At 31.3% G+C, this 19,695-nt stretch overlaps 2 protein-coding genes across 3 annotated transcripts; both read left to right on the plus strand.

The window, feature by feature from the left end:
• Window positions 1–920: 920 nt before the first annotated feature.
• Window positions 921–14,733, plus strand: LOC134280107 (collagen alpha-6(VI) chain-like; the record flags this gene model as incomplete). The annotated part of the gene is made up of 8 exons (XM_062762534.1): window positions 921–1,160; window positions 2,740–3,138; window positions 3,225–3,386; window positions 7,340–7,777; window positions 8,085–8,249; window positions 13,910–14,311; window positions 14,406–14,567; window positions 14,669–14,733. Coding segments are annotated over 8 exons (2,033 nt in total), but the record flags the coding sequence as incomplete, so codon positions are not given.
• A 6-nt stretch (window positions 14,734–14,739) lies between these two features.
• LOC134280108 (vitrin-like) lies at window positions 14,740–19,194 on the plus strand. 2 transcript variants are annotated; one of them, XM_062762535.1, is made up of 7 exons: window positions 14,740–15,164; window positions 15,383–15,589; window positions 16,252–16,383; window positions 17,164–17,182; window positions 17,746–17,819; window positions 18,548–18,609; window positions 18,710–19,194. In XM_062762535.1, the coding sequence occupies exons 1-6, from the start codon at window positions 14,741–14,743 to the stop codon at window positions 18,571–18,573; spliced, it is 882 nt and encodes a 293-aa protein (XP_062618519.1). In that variant the 5' UTR covers window position 14,740; the 3' UTR covers window positions 18,574–18,609; window positions 18,710–19,194. The 2 variants fall into 2 exon arrangements, with proteins under 2 accessions (XP_062618519.1, XP_062618520.1); XM_062762536.1 differs by lacking the exons at window positions 17,164–17,182; window positions 17,746–17,819.
• Window positions 19,195–19,695: the final 501 nt, after the last annotated feature.

Here is a 19,695-nt window from a genome sequence, read left to right on the forward strand (position 1 = left end):
ATTTTCTGGCATAGGAAAAGGGTCAATTTACCTTAACAAATTATAAACGGTTTTAAAACCGTTTTGTTCGTATGCTTTTTATAACAGCTCTTGACAGTTTTTGATAATTTTTACCAAGTATTATTCAACTTGCACTTCATCTAATCGTAAACATTTTAGTATAGTTAGTTCTTTTTTCCAATAAATAATGTGATATTTATCACCAAACACCTTTATTATAATTCGATTTCAAAAAATAAACAACACTCTCATCTATAAGGTATATATAACTCATATATATATATATATATATATATATATATATATATATATATATATATATATATATATATATATATATATATATATATATATATATATATATAAACCTCATTTTTAAAATGCAAACACCATTAATATAATCATCCATGTCTCTGATATTTTATATTATTCCCAAGGAAGGTACGGTTTGGTCATTATTGTTAAAAGTTATAAATTTGGCTTTTGCATAAGTTGAGTAAGTGAACATAAGAAATTATTAAAGAGTATGACAAAAGGGAGGGCCATTCCGGGAATAAGACGTCATTAATTTGGTACATTTCTAAGCTTTATTCAGAAAACTCCAGATTTACTCATTTCTGTACTTAATTTCCCTTAGAAAATTTTGTCTACAGTCGTCACCCACTTCAATTTTTGGATATATTGTGTATCTAAAATTCTTCGTCGGCGATAGATACACTGTATATTTTCTGATCGAAAATTTTATTCAAAATTTATTGCAACTTTAAAAGAAAATACGGGAAAATGCACAGGTTTTGATGTCACACTAATCATTTAGAGGTCTTATTTGAAAAAATAAATAATTTTTATAACTGCATGGAATTTAAATTTTTCAGAATTAAAGGATAAATTTGAATGTCTTACATTACTTCTGAATTAAGAAAATACAGGAGCAGATGATGAGATAGTTTTGAAACTCTACTCTGTTCTTATTAATCCCACTGCAATTACAGGCATTGATCCTTCCTCTACTTTGATCACCGACCTTAAGGCGATCGCTGGAGATGACAGTAGATACTGGCAAGTGAGCTCACCGGCAGATCTATATCCTAAATTTAATGATATTCTACAAAAAATCGCTGTTTGTCCAACAACACCTCTCCCTGATCCCGTCACAGTAGGTAAGTACAAATATAAGAATGTACGACTTACATAATTAGATAATTGAATTAATTAAAGATATCTTTCCGTCCACCAAGAACAGGTCCTTAATTATATTACACATGTTCATTTTTGGCTATTTATATGCTTGCTTGTGAAAGGTACAGTTGTGAAGTGGGTCAAGTTTTTTTTCTAGTGGCACGGGGTAAGGCGTTAATTCGCGGGTTTGATTTCTACTGCGGTACTTGGCGAAAGTTTCCTCGAATGAGATCTTTTTAAATAGAGCTAAACATAAAGAGAAAAAAGGCAAAAGTTGTAATTAAATATAGAGATAACAAACATGATTCAAGCTCAAAAGACCATAAAACAAAACAAATTTGGAGCACAGCATACATGAACCTACAAACATCAGAGAGGGATCAGGTGCCATGCAGGAGTGAGCATCCCCTGCCGATCGGTCACATCCACCTTGTGATTCTTGTAATGATTGGGAAATAACGGGAAAATCCGTCGTCAATTCAGTGCGCTAATAATGGCGTTACAATTAATAGGAAAAACGTCTGTCCGGATTTCACTCAATGATAAATTGTATTCGCTGACAAGGTCATCGTATATACCATAGAACTTACAAAATGATGACTTTAAACGAGACTGTTGAAATTCTTTTTTCAATAACTTGTTTGTCAATAACTAACCTCGTGTTAGAAATTGTACTTACGTACGAATAATTAAGGGTAGTTGACGATTGAAATATAAATTATCTGAATAAAATTAATTCTCATTATCTTGAACAGTTAACGAAAACAACAACGTAAGGTTTCAATATATTTTTTCTAAAATATAGAAGTGATACAATAAATAAGAAAAATATCCTTTCTGAATCATAGGAATTTCATTCGCCCAGAATATACAAATCACATTTCTCATCTGAACTTCTAAACGGCTATTGTGACATTATGAGCTTGTGCATTTCCCTGTATTTCATGAAAAAGTTGCAGAATACATCAATTTTCAGTGGAATTTTTTTCAGATAATATATAGAGCACATGCATCTCAAATAAGAGAATTGTGGATTTTTAGAAGGATTTTATACAACATATTGGGTTTCTGAAAAATAAAGTGGGTGACAACTGTAGATACTGTTTTTAAAAGGAAGTAACCCTGAAATGAGTCATTTTGGGCTTTTTTAAAAGTTAATGAAGTCATATTTCCGGAATAGTCCTCCTTGTTATTTTCTTTCATGGTTTATCATATTTATAAACTAGATTAAAATTTTATCCAATTTCATAACAACTTAAAAACATTGAATTTCAAAAGCACAAACTTTTTCTTTTACTTAGAGAGATTGCAGGGATATAAAAGAAAGCATCTCCATATGTTTCACTGTAATTATCTATAATGTTCAGATACAAATTCGAAACCAATTTTTACTGCACTGATAGTGTTTAGGTTTCATTTAATTACGTTAAAGTTGTCGTGTATGTGGTTGTTTAACGTTAAAGTTGTCTTGTATAATGTTGTTTCTTGTGTGCAAATTTCAAACGACAAAGTTGCTTCCATTTATACAATGCCCACAATCCATTTTCATATCTTTTTCAGGCTGCAAACTGGACATTGCATTCATAATTGAACGCTATAACATGCGTTTTTCAAAAACGTTTTTGGCTGGATTAATGGAGGATATTCCAATATCTTCTGATGGGGTAAGAGTGGGGTTTGTCACATATGATTCTGTGGCATCAAAAGAGTTTGGGCTCATGACTTACACAAGCTCTGAATCTGCAAGGGGAGCAATCGAAAATGTGCCCGACAGGACTAGCTCTTATCACTTTGCATACAAAGGATTAATTACAGCTCGGGACAGCGTGTTTACAGCTCTTGATGATCGAGAGGATGCCAATAACCATTACGTTTTTGTTGTGGGACCATTTTACAGTGAAACTGCTGCTGTGTCGCGCGAAATCAGGGCCAGTGGGAATAATTTTGTCTTTGCAGCTCGTAAGTTTCTACTAACTGTAGAGTTTGTGGACAATAAATAGAATTATTAAAATAATAAGTGATTACTAAAAGTTTCATTATTGCAGATATCGGTTCATCTTTTCAATCCGAATACCAGGAATCTGTTGATTCTTGTGGTAACTACACGAGATACACAAATGCTGATTCATATGATAACCTGATGAGCATCAGACAACAGTTTATAGAGAAAATTACTTCATGTGAAGCAATCATTGGAAGAACTCAAGGTATTTCTCTCTTACTTTTAATATTTTTTAAAAATAAAATTAAAAAAGAAGCGTATCAATGTCACATAATACATACATGTAGTATATTTCTTTAAAGTAAGTAATTTCAACTTTAAAATTGGCAATTCAAACATTAAATTAACTTTGCATTTACATCTTCAAAGTTAGTGATTCAAATTTTACAGCTGGTATTTTTTTTAATTTTAAGTTGATATTTCCATTTCCAGCTTAAAGGAATATGTATGTACAATGTAATTCAAAATTAAATCTTGGCTTTCCATTTTAAAAGTTGTTATTTAAAGATTTAACCTTTTCCATTATTTTTAACTTTATGAATAGAAAATAATTACAATAAAATACATTGATGAGCATTAAAACTGTGTCAGTTATTTTCACCTTGACCTTCCCTTGACCTAACATATGAATTTCAAATGATAATTTTAAACCCTTGTATTTTTGGTTAATCTTAATAGTATATAATTATACAGAAAAATAACTTAAAGGACATACGCAAGGTACCTTATCTACTGATAATTTTTTAAAGATATTCTAAATTTAAACTTATAATACCATTACATTTTCTTAGACAAAAAAATTAGCATGCGTTACCAGGGGTTTAAAATGTACAAAATTTAATGTCACAAAAGGGTCCAGTCTTGTATTCTAACATATTTCAAGTTGAAGAGTACACATTGTATTTCCTACAAATATACATCAACTATTACTTCCAAACTTTATAATTGCAAAAACACATGGCCTGGATATAGAGTATCTGAAACATTATCTATAACGTGTTTATGTTCTTTTTCACCCTAAAACTATAGTCCTGCTGGACACGTTATTACAGTGAAACACATGGAGATAACGAACAGTATTCAAGGTCAAAGTCTATAAAACAAAACAAATTAGGATTAGAACAAACATCGACCTCCAAAACATCAGAGGTGGGATCAGTGGCCATTGAGGAGTGAGCATCCCCTACCTGAGCATCATGTGCTCCTTGTCATGATCGAAGAATAACAGGAAAATCTGTTGTCAATTCAGTGTACAAATAATAGAATAACAATTAATATGAAAAAGTCAGTCGACATTTGACTTAGTTGTAAATTATATTTGCTGACAAGGTCATTGTATGGAACATAGAACTTACGAAATGATGACTTTAAACGAGATACTTTACCTCGTTTTACAAATTGTTCATACATAGAGAATGCTCTTGCGTATCGAATCAACTGAGATACATAAACTACGTATACAGGTGATAAAGGTATATTGCTGCATAAGTACACATGTAAGGGAAGTTGACGTTAAATAACTTAGAGTCATCACGTTGATCATATAGCTTGGTTGTTAGATTACCATTACATCTTTTTCAAGTAAGATATTCAAATATAAAAAAAGATTTTTCAGACTCTGTGGTATCTTTTATCTAAAGTTCACCAGGTCATATCGTGTCGACAAAAGAATAAAAATTACAATTGTAAATTAACGTCGACGTCGTCTATATATTTAAATGTCGAGTTGATGGCCACAGCAAGTGTTTCTTCTTTAGATGCATTCGATTTTGCACCAATTCTGCTTCATATTAATACAAAAAAGGTCTGCTAATAAAGGTGACTAAAATGATGAGGACCTTAAAAAACAGATCAAGTATTGTCAAAGGCCCTGAATATAGGGAATCCCGATCTTTCAACAACTGGCGTCGAAATTTCATAGTTACATATATTATGGATTCTGTAGAAGATTACGCCTGGCAATGGGCCAGATATGAAAAAGAAGACGTTGACACTTGTCAGAATAGATTAAATTTATCAGATCTATGTTGAAATCGCGTATTAAAAAAATTGATAGGCAATATGAAAGCCACTTCTGTATTCAATAATTTAGAGGTGGAAAAAAGAATTAAATAGATTACATGAACAGTATGAAATTGTATTTTAGAAGAACAAGGATTTAATTCTTCAAGTGGTAATCCAACTTATACTCAAAGATCTCTTTTAAAGAATTTTTTTTTTCAAAATCATATGTTAGTTTTGAATATATTTAATATAACCAATATGAATTTGAACTAATATATATATATATATATTCAAGAATTGTGTAAATCAGATGTGGATACTTAAAAATTCAAAATAACTTTTTGAAAAATTTGATATAAAAAATTTATACAAAATCAACAGCTTAAGAAACTTACAACTTTTAAACTTTATGCACAAAAATTCTCCATGATGAATTAAAGTGCAGGCTTTTTCTTACATTATTGAGAAATGATGTTTCAATAAAGATGGAACCCGTAAATTAACATACTTAAAGCCGCTTCATCCGAAACAGGCACATATTATCTTAAACAATAAAAGTATGTCATTACATAGATAATCTATAAAAATTAATTATAAGATTGATTTAATAGCTTAATTACAACAATCCTTACATGGAAAACATAGAACAAAAACCATGTTTACAAACAGCAGTTCCTGACGGGAAGTTAAGATCTGTTTTGAAGTCACCTTCGAAAAAAATTGGTTATATCTAATTATGAAGATAATTCAAACCCGAGTATATTTTTTTTCCATTAGTAGAATCCTAAGTCATGATATATCTTTTAAAAATTAAGAAATTAACTGAATATAATCCATAGCAATTTTTATATTAATATGCATATTCACAGAATAAAGGAAAATCAGATATTTTTAAAGATTTTTTAAAAAGGGAGTTTAGTAACGAGGGCTAGAATATTGCCCGTGTACACTTTGTTGCGGAAAAAATGCTCGGGTTTGTTCTTCATGAGTTATACATGTAAGCGATAAATTTAATTTTTCGATGGTGATTTCACGCAAAGTAAACAAAGGATTTTTTTTCGTATTTTGGCCTAACTAACAAAAAAATATTTTTTTTAACTTTTGAATTTTGATATCTTTAAAAAGAAAAAGACTTTGGGGATATAATTTGACAAAAGTTGAAATAATTTATGGACAATTATTTTTCAAGAAGAAAAACGAATATCTTTTTTTAGCGATTAGAATCGGACCAAGCGGCTTTAACATTTACTTAATGTACCATGTCATTGATCTTATGCAAAATTATTTTGTTTAAAATATTCTGATTGTACACACAAGTTTTTTGAAGTTGACATTAAAAGGTGATTGAGTTTCTGATTGACAATATCCATTTGGTTTTTGGAGACAAGATTTTCCAACAATCTATTGGAATTCCCATGGGCACCAATTGCTCAGCGTTATAAGCAGATCAATTTGTATATTTATATGAAGCAGAATTTGTGCAAAAAATTATGCTTGAAAAGAAAAAATACACTTGCTGTGGCCTTCAATTCAACATTAAGATATATCGATGACGTATTGTCAAGTAACAATAGAATTTTCATTCTGTATGATAAAATTGATGACTAACTTTTCTATCGTCAACATCCCTTACTGATGCAGCAATATACCTTTATCACCTGCATGCGGAGTTTATTATATCTAAGCTGTTTGAAGTCATAATTTCGTAAATTCTATGGTCGATATGACTTTGTCAGCGAATACAATTTTTCATGGAGTCAAATGCAGATGAAGTTTTTCTACTAATTTTTACGCCATTAGATGTATCCATACACTGCATTTTCCGTTATTTCCCGGTCATGACAAGGAACACACAGCGGGTGTGACCGGTCAGCAGGGGATGCCCATTCCTCTATGGCACCTGATCCCACCTCTAATGTTTCGGAGGTCCGTGTTTGCTCTGCTCCTAGTTTGTATTGCTTAATGGATTTTAGAGCTCGAATATTGTTCGTTATGACAAAATATTTCATGTTTCGTGTGTTTCAATATACATTTTCTGTATACACCAATTATTTTAAAAATTATTGCAAAAATGTATTTATGTATTTTTGATATCCAAGGTTGCTAGAATTAGATACTACTGTTTCAATAACACGTGGCTTAATTGTTTTACAGATTGTAAAATCGACATGGCTTTCATTATTGATGATACAGACGCAGTCACTGCCTCTAAGTTCCAGGAAATGAAAACCTTTTTAGTCAGCCTTGTCACTAAAATGGTTATTGGCGATAATGCGATAAAAGTAGGGGTTGTGACGTATGGTAACGGAGCAGACATTGCTTTTACGCTGAAACAATATCCTACAGTAGATGAACTGATAACAGCTATAGGAAACATAGCCCCAGGAAGCACGGCTTACAGCAGAAGTCGTCGCTCTGTTGATAAAGCCATTCTTCACACATTATGGTATTTCTTCACTAAGACGAACGGTGACCGTCCGGATGCTAGAAACTTTTACGTTGTTGTTACCTACGGAGGATCTTATCAATTTAAGGATGCGGCCTATTGGGAAGCATTACACTACAATTTCCTAATTGACCTGTTTATCCTTGGTTAGTCAACAAGGAATAATTAATCCCTCTAGACACTTAATCCCGTGTCTGATTTTTGCAGCTAAGGGTTCATCCATCTGCCCTTTTCACCATTTTTGTTTGCAGATGGATCTGTGAAATCTTCCTTTTATAAATATGTATTAAATGATTAAATGCCTATAATCAGTATTGTGTTCAAATTTAACAATGCAATATAAAAACTGATCAAAAGACAATTATTGTCTTGAATAATTGTTCTGCAAATTTTATGCATTTCTGAAGTATTATAACATAAACATTAAACAAAACTTAAAACTCTTGCTTAAAGGAGTTAGTGTTCCAGCAAGCTATGACCCGGACTTTGAGGGAGCAGTTAGTGAAGGAAGATATATAAAAACCGACGACTTTAAAGGACTGTCATGTAACAGCGAAGTGGTCATCTCTAATATCACTCATTGTCATACAGAAGAAGCACCTACTCTTGCTCCACCAAGTAAGGTTCATTTGTTAAATCAAGAAAAAAATATTTCGATCTCCGATTCCTTGAAAAAATATTGACGATTCATAAAAAAAAAACTTCAAAGGGCTTCAAGATGAATTTGATTATTTTGGAATTTTAATCAACAAAATGTGCAGAAACACAATCATCCTCATGATAAGAATAACCTTGCATTGTGTTTGTTTAATATTTGGGCTGTAGATAGAGGTATTCTGCCTTTACGTCATTCAAGTCGATCATCCCACTCTTCAATCTCGTCTGAATTTTATTAAAGTAAAGTTGCATAGGGAATATTTTTTAAAGTTTTACTTTGAATTGAAAACACATCTTGAATAAATTTCCCCTACCCTTTCGTATTCTTACTTTCTGTATATTTAATTATTAGTGTCAAAATAAAAACTAGACCAATGAACAATGATCTAGTTAGACATTGTGTCATTGCTAGAACATTATTTATACAGAGAAAAATGACACAAAACTCAATATAGAATTTATATTTATTTATTGTGGCGAGTATTGCCCGTGGCACAATACAAAATTGTGGGACGCCATTTCAATTGGGCGAACCCACCAAATTCAAACATCAACAATGTGTGTTTTTTTTTCTAACCGTCCAGGGTTAACCGCGGAGGGTCAGCACACATACAAACTGTTCAAATCAATCAATCAATCAATCATTCAATCAATCAATAAGTCATATCTCAAATTCCAAATATCAAGCATATCAACCTATTTTATCAAATCGTGTATATCATATATCATTAATATCTCAAAATTCATAGATCAAACATCTCAAACTTCAAATATCAACATTTTTCATATTTCAAACCTGTACGATGTAGTACAGTTCTAAAGTATATATTACTGTCACCAAGAGTAAGCTAATTAGCTTAGTTTACACTAGCATTAGCATTTCAACAAGGTGACAGTTTATTACAAGTTTCACACAAACATTCATTTATCAGTTGACTTGGTGTGCGCAGACGCCACATGGCTGCAAGTTGGCACAGCTTGCAGTCACCCCACACATTGGGGGGGAAGCAAAGCAAGTCAACTGGACCACGACCAATACTGCCAAGACCCCCTTCCCAGCTAGATTCTTGCACACATCTTGATTCCTAGATGTGCATATCCTTCAGCAGACTTAGACTAAAGTATTTTGAATTTCCCGTAATTTAGAAAAGGTTTTACAACACATAAGGCAATCAAATCTTACCAAATGTGATGTATCTCACCTAATTCCTCAATGCCTAATAAAGCTTTGTCTTATAGAAACTACCTGTCTATTAATTCCTTCTAAATGTCTGAGTAACCTTGCAATGCTCTTTACCACCATAAATTTTCGTTTCTTCATTATTCAAGGCAAGTTAGATGTAAATGGTTGTAGTTAATCAAAATTAAAGATCTGGGGTTTTTTTGTTTTTGTTTTTGTTTTTTTTTTTTTAAACCAAATAGGGGGAGTTTCACTCAAGAGAACTACCTATATCATAATTCCTGTTTAAAAATTGCTAGGAAAGCCATGTCCTGCCGTTTGAAAAAACCAAATTTTATATCTCCTAAGGCGACTCATTCACTCTCTAATTAGCCAATTTAAGCAGAGCACTTTGAAATTCTTAATCATATTCAATTACAAGAAGGTACAACACTATTTAGTGATGGTTACAAATGCCTGTAAAAGACAATACTATCATTTTGGAAGCATACTGGTCTTGTTAAATGATATTCCTATAAAAGATACATTAGCTGAAACATGTAACAAATTTACTAGTATTCCAATTTGTATATCATACTTACCAGTCAAGCTGCCAGGAAGATATTTGGCACCTTATAGATGCCATTTTCAAACTAGGATTTTTTGGCTGCAATTTCATTACCCATGCTTGCAATACTTGTGTACTTGACTAATCTTATGTATGTGCTAATTGACTAAGTCCCTTCCCTCTTACATAGATTCTTTCAATAAATATTATTGATGCCTGTGATACATGTATGTGCATCTGAGCTCTACAGCTCTTTATGACCACATTCTTCCACTGTGTAGCCCAAAATGCAAAGCAAAGTCTAAAATTCTTAAAGGTATAGATGTTTGTTTATTAATTACATCAAATAGTAATATTTTATTTTATTTATTTATTTATTTATTATATGCAATGAGCCTGAATACACGTATTACATGTACTGCTATCAATGTGTGCTTGATCCTTCTTAATAGTATTTTGATTAAAAAACATACACCAAGTGAAATTCGTTTTAACTGCAAGCCCAAGGGACAATGCGCAGTCCTAAGTTTTAAAGTCCGCATAATAAGAACAGAGTTACAAAATAAAAGCACCCTGTGCGGAACTTTAATAGCCCGAACATCTTAAAAATGAAGTCAAATGCACATTCAAGGTTGAGCAATCTGTATAAAAATCAAAAAACATTTAAACTTTCTGTGAGAACTCTTTTGAAAATTAATTGATACATTGTTAGGGATTTAAGGAACTTGCCTAATTGTGTCACTTCTTGTTTGTAAATATAACCAAATAATTTAAATAAGTTTATTTGCAACATACATTATGTTGCATGTCCTATAACTTAACTTGGATTCTAGAAGTAATTGTAATTTAACTTAGTATTTCCAACACTGTTATCTTAAGTAACCTGAACTGAATCTGGAAGGTCATGTCTACCTACATCTCAAATATCCAATATCTCTACTGAAAGCTTTTCCGAATCCCAAAAGTTTAAGAAAATGAGATTTGACTATTTCTTTTTTGCTTTAATTATTAAAAACCAAAATATATTCATTTATAAATGGTTACAAAACATTCTTGACATTTCTTGGATTACATGTTGCAATTTCCAACCTTTCATTTTCACTTTATTGGATCAAAACAAAACTATCCTAATAATTCCAGTCTTAGGCAATGGATGGTTTATGGTTATATATAAGTATCTTGTATTTTCCTTTTCATTCAAGAATTAGTATAAATTGATACATTATGCTGTTTAACAATGAAGATGCCCCCCCCCCCCACCCCTTCTCATTTTCACCTTTGTATTACTATATTTCAATGACCATTTTGTTTCCAATTGAATAACTAGCAAATAGAATCAATGACCAGAAAGCTCCAACAAATACAGACTTGAGAAAGGCATTTTCCAGAGGATCATTGCTCCCCGACCCCAAATTTAAATCTCTTTTCTTCTTGAAGTCAACTATAATGAGTAGGATGCCCAATTTCAGTGTAAATCTATAAAATTTATGATATGCAATTGATCTTATCACTTGCCTTATAAATATCAGGGGCTTTCACAACATTAGATAGTAATATTTTATACAAAGAACTAAACTCTAGGAAAATTGGGTGCATTTAAATAGCTATCACAAAACTACTCTGGAAAAAGATATGAACTTCATTCTCCTTTTTATTTACATTCATCACAAACTTGAGATATATATTATGTCAGCCTGAAAAATGTTGGCATTAATGCCTAATAGTTTTGGGCCATGTTGAAGTGCCTAACAGTTCTGAGTCATGCTGTAAGTAATGCCTAATAATTCTGAGCCATGTTGTAAGTAAGGCCTAACAATAGTTCTGAGCCAGGTTGAGCCATGTTGTTAGTTATTCCTAGTAGTTTTCAGATATATTGTAGTTAATGCCTAATTGTTCTGAGCAATGTTGCATGTAATGTCCAATAGTTTGGGTCGCATAAAGCCATGTTGTAAGTTATGCCTAGTAGTTTTCAGACAGGTTGTCATAATGTCTAATTGTTCTGAGCCATATTTTAGATAATGCCTTAAGCCAAAAAGTTCTAAGCCATGCTTTACGTAATGCCTAATATTCCTTGGATTTAAGGAGGCTGGGGGGTCAACAATTTAACCACAAAGTAACCACCAGATTTAACTTATTTTTTTAGATATGGTATCTTAAGCTGTCAACATTCATTTGACAAAGAAAAAATTCATAAATTTTAGTTTTAAATTTTGATCCTTTTCTATATATTTATATGGAGCTCTCCTTTTAAAGGAGATAGAAATAGTCTGAAAATGGCTGCCACCCCCCAGCCTCGTTAAAAGACTCACCAAGTTCTATTCCTACAATCAAACAAAACGTTGCAACTGTTTACATTACATACCTGAATATCTATAAAAGAAAAATTGAATATAATCTCACAAATAGAAATTTAATGAAAATGTGCAATGGGTCTGAAACATTCTTCTTATGTTACATATAAAAATTAAGCTGCTGTATTATCTGCACCTAACATAACAAGAGCATATCAAAACAATCTATTGGGTTATTTTGACCATAGTTTTAAACAAATTTCAGGCAACTCCAAGTCCTTATTTTGAGAGATATCAATTTAAAATTTTATGATTTGAATGTAGATCTGCAGCTATTTTGGCAACTGCAAGTCCTTATTTTGAGAGATATCAATTTAAAATTTTATGATTTGAATGTAGATCTGCAGCTATTTTGGGAAATTATTTTTTTGCAACCTAATTTGTAAGATTTACTGGTTGTTATATCTAATTTCATTTTGTTTGCCGCTTGATTTCTGGTACTTAGTTTTTTTCCAGTTAGCCCCCCTCTTCTCTTTTAAAATTCTTTTTCAATTTTTTTTAAATTTCTCCCTCTAATCTTGAAAGTTAACATTTCTTAAACAAATAGTTATAGAAGCAACATCAAAAGCTATGCTGGCAGACTTTGCTTATAATTTGGTGTCAATTTACAGTGGAAAAGACAATTCAAGTATACATGTATACACACTCAACTAATTAATGCCATACAAAGGTGATTGATGTACCTGATATACTGGACTGTTAATCTGTGATTATAATTATTTCAATGTCTGGTTTTCCAAACGATTTGAAAATAAATTTCCAATGCCTTTCGTTGACTTGTAGTCTTGTATTTGGATCCATGTCCACGAGAAGCTCCGACCGAGTTTCCTTATTGTTGTTCACATGCAGAGGGCCTATTCTAGTTTGCTTTTGCCGGGTTTCGAAGCAGTATGAAACAAAAAGAGAGTTATTAATGTTAATAACCAACATTACATCATTGTAAAACAATACAAAGGTATAAGTAAACGATTTTTTAGTATAACCGCGTGGGCGTCGTCTGCTTTGTAAAGTGTTTAAATCCAATCTCATCCGTCATAATTAATGCACATCAATAGTAATAACAGCCTTAAAATGGTTGAGAACAATGCATAAATGAAAAAATATACAAATTTTAAAGTTACAAAGCAAAATTTCATGTATTTTATTGCAAGCAATTGTTATGCGTCTTTACCTTCGAAAGGTTCAGGAGAAAGGAATGTGAAGATCAAACCCGACCTTTTATATACTACAGTTGATGTGTCAACCAAACCCGACCTTTAAAAGCCAGCGTTCAAATAACAAATGCTCGGGACCTATAAACTAATTTAAAGGTCCCTTCAAATATACTTTCCTCGTAAAATAAAGGCATCTATTTTGTATACACAAATAGATGCTATTAATTCCGAATGAATAAATACGTCTACATTCTGACTGAAATGTTCAGATTTTACATTTCCTTCAATCACAGGGGAATGTGACATATATGTAAAATTTGCTAGTTTCCTCAGGAAAAGTCAACCTTTTAATGAATTTCTAATGTTTCAAATTATCTCCACATTTTTAGGCTGCAAGCTGGATATCGTGTTTATCATTGAAAACTACAAAATGCACTATACAAAGAGGTTTATTACGGAGTTGTTGGAGGAAGTCCCCGTTTCTTCTGATGGTATAAGGGTAGGTCTCGTCACATACGATTCCACTGCATCAAAACAATTTGGACTACTTTCTTACTCGACATCCCAGAACGCGATTGCAGGAATAGAAGGAGTAACAGAAATAACGGGTTCGGATCATCTTGTATACCAAGGGTTAATTGAGGCCCGGGATAATGTGTTCACTTCCGCTGGGGGTGATCGAGAAGACTCAAATAACTACTATGTCTTCATAGTTGGACCATTTGATAGTAATACAGCCCCTACTGCAAGAGACATACGGAGTAGTGGAAACAATTATATATATGCTGTCCGTAAGTATATATATTTGTGGCTAATTTTAAAAATGCATGGAACATTTATAGGCACTGTTCATTACATAGTGATATCATCTTAACCAATTGATAGATGTTGGTGGAACCTACCAAACTGAATATCAAGAGTGCGTTGATTCATGTGGAAACTATACACGGTACACCGACATTGCAGAATATGACGATCTACTCACCATTAGACAGCAAATTGTGGCGAATATCACTTCATGTGAAGAAATCAAAGATATAACACAAGGTATATTCATTTGCTTGATATATACACTGTACATTTCTATACCGAAGGTAAATTAAGTTTTGCATATTGCTAAATATCTATTTTTTCTCTATTCAAATCAGCATTAATTAAATCTGTTGAATATAAATGTACAACAATTTGCTTATCGGACATTTTCAGATTGTAAAATCGACATGGCTTTCATAATTGATGATACTGACACCGTCAGCGCCTCTAAGTTTCAGGAAGTAAAAACCTTTCTTGTCAGTCTTGTAAACAAAATGTTAATTGGTGATAATGCGATCAAAGTAGGGATTGTGACGTATGGTGACGGAGCTGCGACCAGTTTTCCACTCAAGCAATATTCAACTGCATCAGATGTGATGAGTGCTACTAAAAATCTCGCCCAAGGAAATTTAGCTTATAGTAGAACTCTGCGCTGTTTAGAAAAAGCCATCTCATACACTCAGTATGACTTCTTTACTAAAGAAAATGGAGACCGTGCGGATGCAATTAATTTCTATGTCGTACTTACGTACGGGGGAACTTATGGATCCAATTTTACAGAATATATATCAGCATTACAGTGCAATACCTCGATCGATATTTTTATATTTGGTAATTTTTTTTTTTTATTTTATTTTCCTTGTTTGTGAAAAACTTCATTTAATCACTTCATATTGCCAATTTTCATCAAGAGTTGTACATTTTTTCACATAAATGCGTGTAAATATTTCCCTTATCAATTTGCTAGAAAATTCAAAACAAAATTCTTAATTTTTTTTGCAATTCATGTTATTTCCTATCTGTACTTTTGTAGGCATATTGTTTTTTAGGTGTTAATATAAATTCCATTGACGACGCAGACTATCAGGGGGCTGTCAGCCAGGGGAGATACAAGAAGGCTACCAGCTTCACCGCCCATGAATGTGACAGTACCGTGTTCACCACCATCACTCAATGTCAAGGACTGGCCTCTACCCCTACCACTTGTACAACCGCTACTTCAGATATAACTACAGATTCATCTACTACCCATGCTGGTACTACTACAAATACCATTTCAGAGGGGTCCAGCTTCCACCATTCTTTATCATATGAAGTGATTTCTTTTTTAAAAATTCAATTTTATGAGTATTTTAAACCATCGTTCAATCAGATCTTTTCTAAAATCTGTACAGTGTAAAGCTTTTAAAAATTTAAAGAAACAGAATATACGAAGTTTTTCTTTCACTTTACATCTTCAAATTTCTGAAACTAATATTTGAAAATGTAAAATACATAGCAACTTACGCACCGTTGACGTTAAATGTTTCTTAATATGATAAAACCTATTTTTATTTTTATAGAGGAAAGGAAGAATGTCTGTCTGAGAAATTCAATATTGTTATTTTTTTTTTGCATTATTGCTGAAAAATTCGTAAATATGAAGTCTTCTCACACTCCTTTTTATGATAAAATATTCATTTTTAAATTGCAAGGTGTATTTACAGCTGTATATTGAAAGAATTAAGAATTAAAAATTGTTCACAAAAATCGATTTTTATGATGTTTTCTAAAATAGATGTAAAATATATATATATATATATATATATATATATATATATATATATATATATATATATATATATATATATATATATATATATATATATATATATAAATATATTATGGAATTGAAATTCATCATGAATTTTTTTAACAGCTAATAGCACTTCTGATGAGAAGAAGCGGAGTTCTGTCGTGAATTGGACCATTATCATCATTATCATCCAAATCACAGTCCTGGTTCTAGGAAGCGCCATATTTGCATTTGTGTGTAAAAGATGCAATAAAGGTAAATCAATGCCATTTAAGAAATTTATTTAGAATGGAAGGTAAAAAGCTGAGTGCCTGCATTTATTGAAACCTCACACCAAAGACACTGAACAACTTTATCTAATATCATTAGATTACCGAAAATTATACATACCTTAAAAGGTAATAATATTTTTGCGAATGAATTGCCAGCTCACTTGAGTCGAAGGCTCTATGTTAAAATCAAAATTTTTCGCTGTTGACATCGTTATGTTAAACATTTTTGACATTTTCATCTACTTCATCAGAAGCACTTGGTAAACTTGGCCAAGTTTTGTTAAAACTTATTATTTAACTTAAGATGTACAAGGTATTAAAAAAAAAAATAAGTAATGACACAATATACTTTCATTCTTAATAGATTTTTTTTTAATTTTTCATTGTTGTTTTTCATGTTCCGTAAACATTTAAACGTAGTTTTCTAGAAGTGGGTGTGGACATTGTTTTGATATGCAGATGCAAAGAAATGTCCGTGGAAATGAATTTTAATTTAGAATAAACAATTTCTTTGAATATATTTCATCCTTTTTTACTGTAAATCTCTTTCCAGTGCCGTGCACTACATGTACTATTATTACTACTACTTCTACTACTATTTCTACTTCTACTTCTACTACTACTACTACTACTCTCTCTCTCTCTCTCTCTCTCTCTCTTGTTACACAAATATCCATTTGAGCACAGCATATATAATCTCATTATGGTAAAGACTTTTCATAATTTTAACAATAGCATAAACACCTTATTAATTTTGCTTCAGGTGGACGGATTGATAAAAGGTAATTGGAATATGGTTGAATGTCAACTGTATATCACATAAAAGTACTAGTGCTTCTATAACTACAACCACTAGTACTTCCAATACTAACACCGATCATAAAAATCTAACTATTTTGTCAAATTAAAGTGCATTATCTATTAATTCAAAGCATTAAATTAAATGTAGTATTTTATTTTATTTTAAAAATTCTACATTAATTCCATATGCTGTCTGTAATAGGACACTTTTATAAAAACTTTAAAAGTGTCATCAAAGGGTACAAAAAAATATACAAATAAAATGATAACTTAACCATTCCCTTATAATGGTTTAGAAATCACAACTTTCGTAAGCAAAGAATTCTGCGATTGGACATTTGATTAAAAAAAGAGTCACACCGTAAAATAAATTCATGTTGTTGGTATATCTAAGAATTAATTTATAAATTTCCTTCTTGAAAAAAATTAATCTAGAAAAGATAAACTGAATGCAATACATTAATTCTGAACACATATAAAAGGTTAGATAGGAACCTAACAACTTTTCGTGTAAGGAAGCACTATTCCACATACTGTTTTGTAGAACGGCAACAGTCTCCCACTATGACAATGTTGAAGATCTTGATCATGTACATGGATCTATAGTAACAGACAAAGGTTGGTAGATTTGTTTTAGAATGTTGGCATTTGATTATACCAAAATTCAACGAACATGTATAATGCCACTGTAGCCAGATTTCTCAGTCGCAAAAAAAATTATCCATTTCAGTCAAAATGAAAAAAACAAAAACAAATTACTTTAGTAAGCATGTCGAAAGGTAAATTGTTTGAATTATATATGATGTGCGTTTTCTGTAATTTTATTAACCTGTACCAATCATTGTCGTTGAATTACAACTACATCCGTAAGAAATTACATTTTTGTAAAAAAATTGAAGCATTTACCCTAGTGAAGTTGTTTTTTCTTTTTCCAGGAAAAAATGATACAAGGTAGAGTAATTGTGATTGAAACATAATAAAAATTGTGTTTTAATCTACCTAACCCTGAATTAATCTGAATAACTTTTTAATTGAATTATTTGGATTTCATTTTTAAATTTTATTTTAAAAGAATAAACTTTTATTAAAAACCTTCCAATCAAATACTTTGAAAATATTATTTTTGGACTTTAAAAAAAAAATGTCGCTAAATGTATCAGTGTCTTATTGCACTAAATGTTAATAAATCCGTGCGAATGTTAAGAAAAAGAATTTCATTCTTCAGTTTAAAAAACTGCATAGTTTAATTAAATTTCTTAAATAAAACTAAATGGAAACTAAATGGATATGCTAATGAAATCAAAAATGATAAATATATTATTTGTATAATCTAAATTTCTCTTTAGACAAAGTGAAGAAATCTCCCAGATGAAAGAAGATAGTAAATACAAAGATCCTAAGAAGAGAGGTAATGCGTAGTACATTAATTATTGATATAACAGATAGAATTTTTCATTTACCCAGAGTACATGGTTTGCAGAGTTAATCATTTCAACCTTCTATTATAGGTTCCAGCACTTCAAATGCAGCAGTTTCGAAGCGGAAAATGCCATGAAATTACTTAATATCAAAGAATAAAATTGTGGTGGCTACAAGATAGGTCTGTTAGTGACTTTAAAAATTAAGGCACAGGCTGGCACCTTATCAGAAAAAAGATAGCTGTCAAAGTGACAAAGAAAACACAGGGCATGGACATTGCTAACTTTAAAACTTCTCGAAGAATAATTGAAAATATTGATAGTTCAGGAATTCGACGATCGCCAATTCAATGTAAAATGATCGCCAATATCTTGAGAGAAATTTTTAGGCATTTTGGAGTCGCCGTAGTTGTCAATTTTAATTATTCCGATTTCTGAGAGAGATAGTGTTCATGTTTACGATTGAAATATTTCTCTGGGTGCTTAATTTGTGTAGAGAAGAGGTTTTGAGAGCTGGGGGTTGGGTCGTAAGCACCGGCTTAACACCGAATGAATAAAGACTTAAGAAAAATGTAAAGGCAAATACAAATACTAAAAGCTGTTTTGAATCAAAAGTTTCTTTGTTATCTTCGTATATCTCTATAATGTACCATTCATTTGATGTGATACACATGTTTGTTGATTATATTTATGATTGTCCTTATAAGAATGTTGTTTTTTAAATAATTTGATTTAATTATACCATTTTATATATATTTATTCTTTGCACATATATTTAAAATTGAATGATATTCAATATGAAACAATATTAAAACACATAGATACCACATAGTCTGACACATCTGTTTCATATTTGGATATTTTGCTTGAAAAGGTGTTAAAAGGTGCATGGACACAGATTTAAAATTTTCTGTACATGTATAATATTACGACTTAATATATTTTAATAACATTTTACACATAAAAATATTTAAAGTCATGATTCATCTAAAAGTTATTAAAACTTCAAATTTTTAGACCGGTTTGATCGACACATCCTAAGGGGCTTGCAATTTCACAAATTTTATTTTTATTCT

This window comes from Saccostrea cucullata, unplaced genomic scaffold (assembly GCF_032062105.1).
Source record: "Saccostrea cucullata isolate Sc308-1 unplaced genomic scaffold, CSIRO_AGI_Scuc_v1 ctg5780, whole genome shotgun sequence".
Taxonomy (NCBI): Eukaryota; Metazoa; Mollusca; class Bivalvia; order Ostreida; family Ostreidae; genus Saccostrea; species Saccostrea cuccullata.